Genomic DNA, 13,461 nt, shown 5'->3' with positions numbered 1-13,461 from the left:
TGTGTGGATGGTGTGGTTTACACGTTAGCCTGATGGATAGGGTTTGCTCATCTCACCTTCAGCCCTAATTCCCAGTTAGCTCAGTCCAGCGTGCTCTGGCAGCACTCACTTTTGGGCAGCCAAATACAGAGGCCAAAACAGGCAGCCAGAGATAATCCCAAGGAAACAGGGTGTCTAGCAGCCAAAAGCAGCACGTTGTCTCCTTCACACCAGAACAGCTCGTTACTAACTCCAAAAGTGTGCTGTCAGGAGGGCAGGGCATCTCATCTGTGCAATAGGCTCAAGGTGCAGGGGAAGGAGTCCAGTCCCAGTGTTGCTCCCCAGCAAGCCTTCCTCTGCCCTGGCCACGAGTCAGGAGGGGAGGTTCTCAAGCAAACGCGTGACCCCATGGGTGTTCAGGGAGGGGGTGCCGTAGGCGGGAGCTATCTTGGCTCAGAGCTTTTGCCTGGCCCACACGTTCAGAGGAGCACCATGAAGAACATGTATAATTGTGGGCTGGGTCCAAAGAGTCAACAAACAATGTGTCATACTAAGTCTGAAGTACTTGGCTTGGGATCAATAATGACTTTTTTCCTATGACACCCAAAGAGGCAGAAATGAGAGGGAGAGGAAGCCGGGTCTAGAAGGAACATCCCTCTTCCTCTACCTCACCCTCAGAGAGAATGGAGGAGGCACTCTCCCTGTGGGGCATTTCATGGGTACGTCCATAAACCTAAAATCCCAAGAGTTTGCTTCATCTGCCAGTGAGAGGGGAAGACACAAGCTTACAAGCCCTGTAAGAGAAGATGGTTTTGCTCCAGGGGTGATACAAATAAGGACAAAGGATGAGGGGACCAAGGGAGAAGGAGCTAAAAGGAACATCTGAAAGCTGGATTTAAAAAAGGGGGAGGAGGGAAGCAAAGAGAGATGGTATAAGCATTAACCAGGCAGCCCAGCATGGTTAAAAGAGATCAGAGCCTCTGATGCACTAGGTGCTGTGCAAACAGGGAGAGATAACCACTGCAGTGAGCTACCATCCAGGTTTTACAGACCAGGGCCAAGGCCAACTGACTCAGCCAAGCCCTGGAGGAGCACAGCTGGTCCAGCACATCGAGCCAGCATGGTTACGGCAGCGTGCACCATATCTATATATTAGGTTAAATCAACAAAGCCATTGGGAAAGAGACAGGAAGACAAAACAATGGCTGCAGATAAGACAGTCCCAGCCCACGCAGGAGGGTCATTACAGGACAAGAGGAGAACTATTGGCCCGGAGGAGACCAGCTCCACCTTTTTGGGATGCCTCAGCACCGCAGGGCCAAGAAGCAGGACAAAGGACTCCAGCCGGGATGAATAAGCCATAGGCAACTACTGCCAAGAGGTTGTCCCCCCCACCAGCAGACACTGTAGGAAATGTCTAAAAAAGGCCTTCTTACAGCATCACATTGCCTTGTCTCTAATCTGCTCACCAAAGTTTGGAAAGCCGCTGAATGAATTTGAACTTTGGATGTCCATTTAAAATAGATGGAGTGGCCTTTGCTTTGGCTACATGGATTAGATGGACACTGCGCAGCTGAAGATGCCTTCAGACATCTCCTATGTTTAGTGTAAGAGGGGCGGAACCTGTAATAGAGGCACCACCTTCTTTCACCAAGTGGCACCTGTCTGATGTGTTCAAGCATCACCCAAAGTCAAACAACACATTTTGTTGCTAGGCTTGTAGGATAGTACCACTGCAGGAGTACAGCCCTGTGCCCAAGCCATGCTGCTCAGCTGACCAGCACAGCTTTCAAGAAGTGAAATACAGCTTCTGCCCGATATAAACTTATTAGCTCATCTGCAGCTGGCTCGAGGCTCTGATGTAGCACCAATTGTGCAACACAAGCAGTTTTAGCAACCATTAATCCCTGCCTCACACTGCTGGGCTGGTTACCCCAGCTGGGGTCAGGGTAGACTAATGGATAAGAAGGAACCCCCAAGCATCATCTGACAGTTCCTGCTTCCAAGCCATACCCTCACTTCAAGCTGCACATTGTCCTGGGGAAAGGCATCTAGTCTCAGCTTGCCAGTATCCACCCATGCCTCCCTTACCGAGCTGGGCAAAAGATGGGAGCTGTCATGAAAGGGCAGGCAAAAGTACCATCATGTATCCAAAAAGCCTGAAGACCAACACGTGCCTCCATCAAGGCAGAGGATAGTCATTAATGCTCTGAAGTGAGGCCCAGTGAAAAGATAAGATGAGCCTTTCTGCACAAGGGGTAGCTAAGGCTGCATGCAGGAAGATGGCAACTGGAGTGGAGAAGTAGCAGAAGAGACAAATGCCACCCCAAGGAAGGAGAAGCCACACCGGAGCAGGGGTGCACAGCCTGTATATCACATTCGTCTGTCCTTCAAGACAGCTCAGACACACTGCTGTCAGCTCTTGTTACGTGAAGCTAAGACACAACTGCAAGGAGGCACTTATTTTAAGAGGAAATAATTATTGCCAACAATTTTACTGGGGGAGAACTTTGCCCCTCCCAAGCAGCTGGCAGTCATGATTGTTTGGGGTCTGTCAATAGTTCAGAGTTTGTCAATGCTAATGGCTCCAGAGCAAGCTTTCACTGGAAGGAAACTGCTTTTGCAGCAGAAAAGCACATGCATGTACGAGCACAGAAGAAGAGATCATATTTTCCAAACTGTCTGGCAAGGGCTTGATAAAAGGCATTGCACATACTGTCTATTTAGCTGCAGCAAGCAACAGATACCTAGAACTGGGAGAGAGCCTTCTCAGTAACGCAGAATTAATCCCTAGCAAAGGATCTATTTTCAAAATGAGCATGTAGGCGAAAGAACCAAAGACCTCCAACTGATGCAAACTGGCACAGCTTTATGGCAGACAGTGGGATGGTGCTGATGTACACTAGCAAAAGCATTTGGGCCTATATGTCTGTGCAATAACAAGAGAAATCCAAATAAACTGAGCTCCAAATAAACGGAGTCTTGCACATCTCAGACCCGTTGCTCCCAGGTGGCTCCAAGTTTTTAGACCACTGGGTGCAAGTCATCAGTCAAGCTAATAATAGAAGCCCACTGACTGCCTTTCCATTCATTAATAAATCCACCTGGGTTTGCTCCTGTATTTTCCTCTTTACCCATGTATTCCCTGGACAGTTATCAGACACACCCGGCTGGTATGAACCACCACCGCTCCTTTGAGACAGGGTGAACCCAAGTAGTTCCTGGGTTTAACACTCACCCCATATGGCTCAAGATGGAACTCTTGGCATCAGCTCTGCTTGCCAGCCCCAGCAGCCCATCCCAGGAGTGACTTGTTTAAAGCAGCAATTAACAGAAGATATTTCATCCTGTCTTGCTGCAAATTCTCCTGCAGAGGATGGGGGCTGCCAGCCTCCCTGCTCAGGCATTGCACGAGCAGCGGTGGAGCCCCCGGAAAGCTGCTGCAGACCTGCCCGTGAGAAAGACAACTCTGAGTGCCGAAACCTGGGATTAAGACACTCCAGCGGCTGCCTCACACATCTGGTGTGTGTTAGGACGGATACACTGGCAAGGAAAACACACACAGGCTCCAAGCGGGGCTTGTTAACCCATTCGTGACTGAGCCTCTGTGGAGCACCCGGAAAGCCTGAGGACTGCAAGATATCTGGCCAAGCCTTGGGAGAGCTCAGCTCAAACCTCAGCAGTGGCCTGTGCTTCCTAGGTGATATTGGGAAATCAGGGAGCAATTCAGGTGCCTAAACATAGGTGTCAAGTGCCACTGAGGATGTCTTGGGTTATCTAAGACACCTGCCAAGGCCTGACAGATGTCACATGGGTCCAATAAGAAACCACTTCTTCTGGGTACCCAGCCCACAGTGGGCAAGTCCTACAGTTAGGGCATCTCTCCCCCTTCCTAAACATCTCAACCTCAGCAGTCTGGCCTTGCAGTAGAGATAACCTGTCCTCTTTGCCCTGAGGCAGTAGGCCATTGGGATAGCCACAGAACAACCACCATGGTGACACCCTGACCTTGGCTGGGCACTGTAGGTTCTGCTCTAGTACCGATCACACTGCAGTCATGCCATGCAGGACAGCTGCCTTCCCAGCATGTGCAGCAGCTCCTAGGACAGATTTTTGACCCATACACCAGATGGCCATGATCCAGAACACAACGTGGGTAAAGAGACCCCTGAGTCCCTATCACACAAGTACACCCCTGTGTCTTCCTTTCATTAATGTAAAACCTCAAGGTTTCTCCTTGTGAAGGGCTTGAGGAGAACAGGACCACCCCATGAGAGCCAATTTCCCATGCATTTGGCTTCAAAGGATGCCAAAGCACCTCCTCAGTGAGCCCAAAGACTCAGCCTGATGAGGAGCTTGTTGGACTCATATTAAGGGAACAGGAACTGCAGATACGGGAGGTCAGAGCTGCTGTGCAAGCTGGGTTTCGCCTTGGGCAGAGCAGAGCCCTTCCTCGCCTGCGCTGGGTGAGCAGGCACTGTCATTCCCAGGCAGGTTCGCATAGCCGGACTGTACTGGGAGGGCTACACGTGGAGGATAAAGTGAGAGCAGCAAATCCTTGTGGCATTTTCTCTGAGCCCCTGAAGATCACAGCAGGTTGGCACTATCAGTCGGAGACAGATTAGAGTCCCAAGAGCCTGGCAGCCACCAATCCTCCTGGAACCTGAGCAACAACTTTCTTCAAGCCAGGACTCTCACCCCCCCAAAGAAAAAGCTGTTCCTAAGGAAAACATGGCACCAAGAAGGCCTCGGAGCACTTCCTGGCCAGGCGATCTGCCCGGAGGCAAGTCAGTGTCCCGACGGAGGCAGCAGCCAGGCTGGATGAGTGCCTAGCTGGGAGCAAGCCCAGCTCTGGGGAGAGCACCAAGGCAGCTGCCGCACAGACCCCAGAGCCAGGCACGTGGGTCACGGGGGTGATGGATGTGAAGAGGGGATGCAGGCAGAGCATCGGCCAGGGCTGGGTTAGCGGGGGTCAGAGCAGAGGGGCCCAGGATCCCCAGGGCATGCTGAGGTTAACCACATCGGTGCTGCAGAGCCAGCCATGATACCTTCTATCCCTCCAGTTACTGCTAGGAAAAGGGCTTTCAGATTCTGGGAAAGGCCTGAAGCCCTCTGAAGCAGCACACCATAAAAAACCCCATGTGTCTGGGGAGGATTCCCAGACTAGGGGGGTAGAAGAAAATCCCTCTTTCCTCCCACCTTTCCAAACCAGCCCTCCGCACATCTCTAGGCTGAACTCAGCTGTGCCCATGGAGCAGAAGTCCTCCTGTTTCAGCTGCAACAAACCTGGGAAAGCCTACGCAGCTTAGCCCGTGTGGGCAGCACAGCTGCAAACAGACCCTGAGCTGTCCCAAGGTGAGGACCCCCACCCCGTCCCAAAGTGCCATCGTATCCCCTGACAGCAGCTCTCCCTTGGGGACATTTCCACCTTGGGGGATGCCTGGCTGCTCCATGGAAGTGGTAAAACCCTGCCATGCCCCAAAACTCTGCCTGGACATCTCCGCTTTCTTCATTGCTGCAGATTTATTGGTGCTGTCTGACAAATCAGGCCAAGCAGAGCTCACCCCCTCATTGGGTGCGGCCAGAGGATGCCTGGGCCCCCACAGCCAGAGGGGTTGGGTACCACAGGGGTACAGGCTGGGCTGTGCCTCTGCCCCCCTTTCTCCAGAGGAGCAGGAGCCCCAGCACCATCCCCCACCCCAGCAATGCTGGTCTGGCAAAACCTCCTCCTACCAGCCCCCAGGATGCTTCCTGGGACAGCCAGCCCACCCTTCCCCACAGCCAGGTCTCTCCAAAGTCCAGGAGCAAGGGATTCCCCCAAGCTTCAGAGCCAGACTTCACCCCAAGAGTTTTAAAACAGCCAGCCCTACAGTCTTCTGCGGTTTAAAAAAAGTTAAATTCAAATAACGGCTGCTGGGCGATCCCCTATTTTAACACACACACCTCCAAACCCATAGCTTTACATTGCAAAATAAGCTCAGAGGCAAGGCAAGGCAAGTCAGGCTTTTTTTTTTTTTTTTTTTTTAAACCCAAGGAGAAAGGGGCAGTGAAGGCACCTGATACCTCCCTATAATTAGAGACAGTTCTTTATCCCTGATGCCACTGCCAGAGCACCTATATCCAATTTGGAAACACTAAAGTATTGCCCAGCTTCATTAAATTATCCATCTGGCCCTCCCCTGTTCATTTCCCTACTATTTTTCCAGTTTAATGAGCCCAGCTGGGTCAAACTGTGACCACTTACTCCTGAGCAGGGATCAGACATCCCTCCATCCCTCCCCCAAGGAATCTGGTGCACAAGGGGTCCAAAGACTCTCCACATATCAGTTTTCCCAGGCAACCTCCTTCCAGCCACGGGTATACTTAGCAACAGCAGTCATCCTAGTAAGGACCCTTGAGACTCCTCTAAGGATCTGGAGAATTCAAGACAGCTGGGAATAGACAAGGCAAAGAAAAGCCTGGGGCTTGCTAGCACAGCAGAGCCTCTTCCCAGGCAGTGACCATACATGGGCTGCCAAGGGCTCCCCGCAGCTCATGGGGTGGGAAACCCCAGAAGGAAGAAGACAGGGGAATTTGGGAGAAGCCAGTCTCTCAGACCCCATAGACAGGAGAAACCTGCCTCATGAGCTGTGCTGCCACTCAGGTGAGAATATCCTGCAGAGCACAGCCCAAGCTGTAGGGATGGGCACAGCCATGGGTGTAGCAGCTAAGGTCAAGGGCTACCCCATGCCTCCAGAGCTTTATGGAGACTGCTCTGAGTAACAGACCCAATACATATCAGGTTATCTAGCCCTGGTGCAAGGCAGGCTTCTCCCACACCTCAGGCTCCCAACCTTTTGCTGTCAAGGCAGGAGGGTTGGCTCCTTCATCCTGCATTATGGTGTCCCATCAGGGCAGGACAACCCAAGCAGCCACCTCTCCAGAGCAAACCACAGCTTCTCACTTCTTTGCACATCAGGCTTACATAGCAGTAGTTTCCTATGTAGCAATTCCAGTTCATGGAAGAGAGCATAACACCAGTTTGGTTTAGGTGGTGTTACGCTGGTGTCAGCAAGACTTTGCCAGTATATCCCCATTTGTATGGAGAAACAGAATAAGCTATGTCCAAATTAGGATTCCTAGGACATTTTCTAATGCAAGCGCCTCTTCTATATACAGTGGGCACAGCTAAATAGATAAGATTCATTGTTTAAGCAAATCCAGCACCTTTTTTCTCCCCATATCTCCTCACTGTGCATTTACACCAGGGAGCATTGGAATTTACTCTCCTGGCAGCTCCATCATAAGACCCACTGCTCACACCTCCAGCATGCTTTAAGCTGTCTTAGGAGCACTGTCCTGACTCCATCCATACACAGGTCAGCTTGAAAAGAGCTTTGTCCTCAAGGAGAGGAGATAAGAGAGCTGAGCTAGCCACAGGGTGAGAAAAGGTAGCCCCAAACAAGTAAATGCTTCCTTCCTCCATTTTTGGAGTGGAAGTCACCAGAGCCTAGCAAGCATTTAAATAGCGTGAGTAAAAGCAGGAGAAATTTAGAGTTGCACATGAAACTATTACACAAATTGAGAGGAAAAGTAATTCTCCCTATTTTAAAAACAAAAAGGAAGTTACTTTTGCTCGCTACTTTTGCCATCAAGTTTCATATTTCATTAAAATTCTAAAATGCAGCTAGGGAGGAAGGGATGTGCCACCCTGCCACCAGTATTCACATACACACTTTTTAAACAGGTTTCGAAAGGCTGCAAGATTTTGAGTGCTACAGAACAGACCGCTCCAGACAGCCTCTTATTTAGCTGAAACTCTAGCAGGAAACAGAGAAGGGAACAAGCTGACCCTGCCCCACCAGCAGCCCCTGCTGCTGGCCCTGGCTGTGCTGGCATACCTGCGCCTGCTGCTGCACGATTGCCTTGGGCAACCCCCAGCATCTGCTCCTTGCTTCTGCAAGGTGAGCTGAGCCTGTGGCGGAGGCACAGCCAGGCTGGAGCTATGCTGGGAATCGCACAGATCACACTGAGAAACCCCTGTGCTCCCCCAGCAGCCAAGGCTTCCCCTCGTTTCAGCAGAGAATCATGCATGGAGCCTCCCAGCACCTTTTGAAGCTTCCAGTCAAGTCCTCAGCCAAGGCTAATTGCTGTCAGGTGTCAGCCAAAACACTTACTGCAACAATTAGCGACAGGAGATGACACACCTTTCTCCTCTCACTGTCACTCAAGGGGGTTTTTCATCCATCAGCATTAACTGCACTGGCTTTCAGAAGCCTTGGGGAGAAATGCTAATGTTGGCTTTGAAGCTGGAGGCAAAAAATCAGGCAACCCCCCAACTCCCTGGACGCTCAGCCTGAATCCAGTCCAAATCTGAGTACTTCTGGGGGATATACCTCAGCTGAGCTTATCTCTGTCTGCCTCCATCACAGGCAGATGTGGTCTCCGCTACTGATCTGTCTTCTAACCCCCATGGAAACCTTACTGCATTGGAGCGAACAGACTCCAAACTTTACAATCTCTGCTGATAAAGCAACAAAGCAGAGCGGAGGCACAGGAAGATGTATAACCTTACAGCAACTAGCCTGAAACATTGCTAGGTTAATTTGGTTAGAGACATAGGGGACAGCAAGAAATCAGATGTGCCCAGCATTTCCTGCAAGGAAAGCAAGCAGCTGATCTCCACCCACTGGTCTGAAAGATGGGGCTGATTTCAGCTGTGGAGCAGGTCCAGGTCGCCAGACCCCTCGTTGAGCTTGCCCACTGCTGGAGCTGCTGTTCCCCACTTGATCAACCCCCTCCCAAGGGCTTTGAAGTTCAAAGGAGATGAGACCTTTAGGAAGCCTAAGTCTCTCCCTAGCTGGAGGAGCTTGTCAAAAGCCGGCCAGAGCATCTGACCCATTTCAGCCTCATGGGTCATCATCGTTTTGGCTGTGCATCCTCCTTTCCCACCATCACCCCCACCGTTTCCCAGCCTCCCAGTTTCCCGGGACTGGAAGGCAGCTGTGGTGTTGGGGTACCGGGTCCCCAGGCCTCACCTCTCACTCTCCCCAGGGGATTCATCTCCCACTTGGTTCACACCTTCCGCACCCTTCTGGCACCCCTCCGAGTCCGACATCTTCTCCCCCGGGTGGCACGGCAGCCCAGCGGACAGCTCTGGTGCGAGGGTGCTGCCAGCGTTTTGCTTTTCCTGTGCTCAGCAGAAGTGAGCTGTGCCGGAAACTTCATGGGCTGAGGGTTTGGGGGGATGGGAGAGGGGCAGACGGAAGGCAAATTTGGGGGGTTTTTTTGGTTTTTTTTTTTAAACTCTTGGGACTATTTTAATGCTTTGCCTCTGCCAGCAGCTTGAAATCAGGAAGTGCTGGGCTAACCCAAAGGGAAAGCCGGGGGCATGGACACCCCCCCATGGCAAGGAGAGGAGTGACCTGCTGCTCCCTCAGCTCTGGGGACAGCCAGCATCTCTAAACCGCAGCTCGCTACCGTGCACCAGTACCAGGATGCTGCCACAGAGGCTGCAGAGCTTGTCCCGACTTTGCATCTCTCAAAGCCCGCTGGAGCTGAAGAGTCTGCTTCTACCCTGCGGCCGTCACCCCTCTCCTCCCTTCCCACCTCGGCTCCTATCCCACGGCTTCCTGCTGTTGCCACCATGGGTGGAGGTTCTGCAACACCTCCTGGGGCTTAGCCTCTTATCTTTTTGTCTCTTTGCCACTGGTGAAGGACATGGCCAGGAGCTGGTGGTACAGCCTGGCAGGAGGATGCCAGCACAGCACGGTAGCACTGCCTCAGCCTTTTCTCCCCGCAACAAGGGCAATGAGCATCTCCAGCTTTGGAGGGGACCAACAACCAGAGAGGTCCCCCATCCCCATCCCCACAGCACAGCCCCCGCCAAAGCCTCCCGTCCCCACCAGGATCCCCATGGCGGGGGCAGACCCTGCTGGCACCATGGCATGGGTCGGAGTCTGGCCCCCCAGGCAGGCAACACCCGCCTCTCCTGCCAAAGCTTTATTTACACTGCTGCTGCCAGGATGCAGCTCTTCGGGAAACCAGAGAAAAACAGCACTTGGTCAGTGCCCTTGAGCCCGGGGGGGAAGGTGAGGACAGGAGAGAGCGGAGGATGGGTGTGGAGAGGCAGGTGCTTAAGACTCGCCAGCCTCGAACATCTTCTTCCTGCCCTCCATGCCGGACTTCTCCTCAATGTTCTTCCTCCAGTCACCAACATCACGGAGGTCCTTCTCCTGGGGGAGGGATGGGTGCATGGGTGAGAGCGGTGCCCCCCGGGGTGAGAACCCACCCAGGCAGGGCCATGTCCACCCATGGAAAACCTCATGTCAGCTAGAGGAACCCAATTCCACCCATGCTGTACATCTTTTTGGGCTGCACCCTCCTTCTTCAACATCATGGGTTCCGGAGGAGAAAATATTGAGCAGGAAGAACATTACAAAGAAAGGCTAACGCTCAACCCTGTCTATCACACAGGGAGGCATGAGTCCCAAAAATCAGGGGCCAGCTCCTGCATGGGCACAGGGGAGAGGGAAGGAGTACCTTCTCGGTGTCCTCCTTCTTGACTTGCTTCAGGTTGGCTCGGAGGTCCATGCAGACCTTGTGCTTGGAGCCCAGCAGGGCCCGCAGCATCGCATCAGCGGACATGCGCACCCTGCGCAGGGGCGGCCTCTTGAACTTGCCCCGCAGGTCAAAGAGCTTCTGGCTCAAGTCTTCCAGCTGCAGGGGGATTAAATGAGGGGGAGCAGAGAGAGAGAGCAAGGCGTGGATTTTGTGAGATGGACCCAAGTGGTGTGGGGAGGCAGGAAGGATGGGTTGGAGACTCCCCTGAAGGATGGCTCTGGGGAAAACTCACCTCCTTGTTAGTCTTCTGTAGCTTCACTTCTGTGTCATACCTCTCCTCATCCACTGACTCTATCTTGGCATGAAGCTTTTTGCACAGCTCCTGGGAGGAAAAGCAGAGAGGGATGTTGACTGCTAGGACCCACACATGTGGTTCCTCTCTCCTGACCACTCTGGCTCTGAAAGACCTCAGTCCAGAAGACTAGATGGGGTCAAGACCAGATGGCAAAGAATGGCTTACAGGCCACCTCCTAGTCTCCATGCTACTGGCTTCATGCAAGTGCTGCCTCAACACATCGTTAGAAACGCAGCTTTCCTGCCAGCCAGACCGCTGCTTTTTGCAGAGAGACTCCAGCTGCTTCTCAAGCCAGTTCCACATCCAGCCAGCTCCAGGGCACGCACCGGCGAGAAGGGGGTCAAGATGGGAAAGCCATTCGAGATCCACCAGGCTGACTGATGGAGCCAAATCCTTTCTGCTCTGGCACAGTGAAGGGTTAAAGAAATCTTTACCTGAAGTTCCTGCATGGATCCTGGGAGTGACAGAGGAGGGCAATGCTCTGCCAGGTAGTTTTGCTTTTCCACTTCTTTAGCAGCTGCTTCTCTTTCTATTTCAGTGGCAGCAAGCTGGAGCATAGCACTCTGGAAGGCAGCAGGAGGATGGTCAACACTGGGTAGAGGCAAGGGAGGAGGGCAGGGGGGTTGGGAAGGGAGGGAGAGCTCTGATGGAGAGGCAGCTTGGGGAGCTCCCCATCAATACCAGCATCTCCAACCAAAGGATGCTGGGGGGGACCCAGTAAGGAGCAGGGTGAGCGGCCCCAACATTGTGCATCATGGTCTCTTCCAGAAGGGAGACTGCTGAGAACTGGCTGGCCCAGGATGGGAGATGGGATGGTCAGGACACACCTCGCCCAGCCCCAGCAGTGCCACGTACCTTCAGGTGCTGCCGACGGGCAGTGGCTGCCCTCCTTTTTTTCTGCAAGTGGGAGGAATGAGAGAAAAGCAGGTTACCAAGTGTCCCTTCCCCTTTCTGTCCCCTTCCCCCATGCAGCCCTGCCAGTCCACTGAGGACCTGCAGCCCTGGCAGGGATCTGGCTCCAGCCGGGACGGACAGCTTGACACACAGTTGGTCCCCAAACCAGTGGCACTCAAAGAAGAGGCTCCCTGCTGAACCCAGCTTTGCCAGCCTCAGGTAGCTAAAACCTACAAAGTGCCTCAGGAAAAGATGAGGGTGACAAACTTGAAGATAAGCATATAAAATATAACTTCAAACTTGGCTTCTTGGGACTTTTAGTGTTTTCTCTAATTTCCTCTTCACTCAGACCTGTGTTTTGCTTTGCACTCAAGCTAACAGCAGTGATGCCCCTGGGCACGTGGAAGCTGGGGGATGTCTTTCTGAGTGGTCCTTGGCACATCTGGTGAGAAGGACAGACAGGCAGGTGAAAACATGAAGGCTGCATAATGTCTTGGAGCTGAAAAGAGCCACTGCAAGTGACACCGAAGGGGGTTCATCACAGCTGGAGGACAGACACAACTACAAGGTCTACAGGCCTGGAGGCTAGTCTGGCCAGGAGAGGTGGAGGGCCATGAGGCTGCGGCTGCAAGACACAAGCCAGCTCCCTCTTCCCTGGGATGCCACGTGAGAAATAATATGGGGAGCCTGGAAGACCAAGCCTGCCCTTCTGTACCCATGATGCACTGGAACAGCAGCAACAGGTCTCCTATTTATAAAAGAAGCCACAACTTTGATGTGCTGCTGCATTGCGCCTGTTTCCTTAGCATTTTGCCCAGAACACCAAGCAAGGCAGAGTGTGTCTGGGGCAGGGGAAATGCACCCTGACATCTGATATGCCGTGGTGGGGGAGTAGAAAGCAGCATTTGGGTGTGAGTCTGTGCTGCATAGAGGAGGAAGTGGATAAGGATCTGCAGAGCAAAATGTAACAAAATCTGACAGGTTTTGCCTATGCAAATGGTGCTAAGGCCCTCCTGACAGGACTGGAGGGCTCTACAGAGAAAAGGCATCCAGCTCAGAGATGCGGTGCACCATTAACCGGCAGGATTTTACTTATATGAATTCAGGCCATGACAGAGCGTATAGCCCTTGAGCGCTGTTAGCCCAGGGCTTATTCTCCACCTGAAAACTGGTACCTTAGCAAAGAGTGCCCTCCCAGCCTTTTCTAGGGGCACTGGGTTTGATGGGGAATAAAAGCACCTGTTGGACATCAGCACCATACTGTGGAGTTTCTATGCGTCCCTGAAACCCTCTTTTCTCTCAGTGAGGACAAGCTCGAGCTTGTGGTCTTTTGGACATATGGGAAGATGCCAAGCAGAGATGAAGGATAGAGCACCTTGCAAAGAGATGTAGAGTGACAAAGCCAGGCACAACCCTCCCACACCTTCCCCTGCCTTTCCCCAGCTACCCCCAAGCTTCGAGCCCAGCCCCGCTCCAGCTGTGCCAGAAGCCGGGGAAAAGTTGCTAAGGATGCAACCTCCACCCTGCTCACGCTCCCCTAGATCCAGGTGTTCCTTGGATCGCCTTCGAGAAGCGATTTGGCAGTGCTCGGTGGGCAGAAAATGAGGGGCTAGGTGTGGGGAGGGAGACGATGCTAGGCCAAGGGCTGGGTGGAGGGGGGGGATAGAGGAGAGGCGGCTCCGCACCACCGC

At 52.8% G+C, this 13,461-nt stretch overlaps 2 protein-coding genes across 2 annotated transcripts in view; both read right to left on the bottom strand.

The window, feature by feature from the left end:
* Window positions 1–9,236, bottom strand: part of LSP1 (lymphocyte specific protein 1) — a 53,359-nt gene extending 44,123 nt beyond the window's left edge. The window contains exon 1 of the mRNA XM_075047897.1: window positions 8,997–9,236. Within this exon, the coding sequence (XP_074903998.1) occupies window positions 8,997–9,076 (80 nt within the window). The 5' untranslated portion in view covers window positions 9,077–9,236. The remainder of the gene's footprint in view (window positions 1–8,996) is intronic.
* A 680-nt stretch (window positions 9,237–9,916) lies between these two features.
* On the bottom strand, window positions 9,917–11,882 carry TNNI2 (troponin I2, fast skeletal type). Its single transcript, XM_075047900.1, has 5 exons — window positions 11,732–11,882; window positions 11,311–11,439; window positions 10,814–10,903; window positions 10,501–10,677; window positions 9,917–10,193 (listed from the first exon to the last, which is right to left on the bottom strand). Exons 2-5 carry the CDS (start codon window positions 11,431–11,433, stop codon window positions 10,095–10,097), a joined length of 489 nt encoding a protein of 162 aa, XP_074904001.1. The 5' UTR covers window positions 11,434–11,439; window positions 11,732–11,882; the 3' UTR covers window positions 9,917–10,094.
* Between the last annotated feature and the right edge of the window lie 1,579 nt (window positions 11,883–13,461).

The sequence above is a fragment of the Buteo buteo genome, chromosome 16, assembly GCF_964188355.1.
Source record: "Buteo buteo chromosome 16, bButBut1.hap1.1, whole genome shotgun sequence".
In the NCBI taxonomy this organism is placed as follows: Eukaryota; Metazoa; Chordata; class Aves; order Accipitriformes; family Accipitridae; genus Buteo; species Buteo buteo.
The sequence above is the reverse complement of the archived record's forward strand: the minus strand, read 5'-3'. Positions and strand labels throughout refer to the sequence as shown.

Bases quoted from the DNA above. Each gene is read 5' to 3' on its own strand.
- TNNI2 (XM_075047900.1), bottom strand. From the start codon at position 11,433: ATGCTCCAGCTTGCTGCCACTGAAATAGAAAGAGAAGCAGCTGCTAAA. The intron at 10,904-11,310 runs GTAAAGATTTCT...TTTTCCTCCCAG, and splicing joins GATCCATGCAGGAACTTCAG to GAGCTGTGCAAAAAGCTTCA. The intron at 10,678-10,813 runs GTGAGTTTTCCC...ATCCCCCTGCAG, and splicing joins TACAGAAGACTAACAAGGAG to CTGGAAGACTTGAGCCAGAA.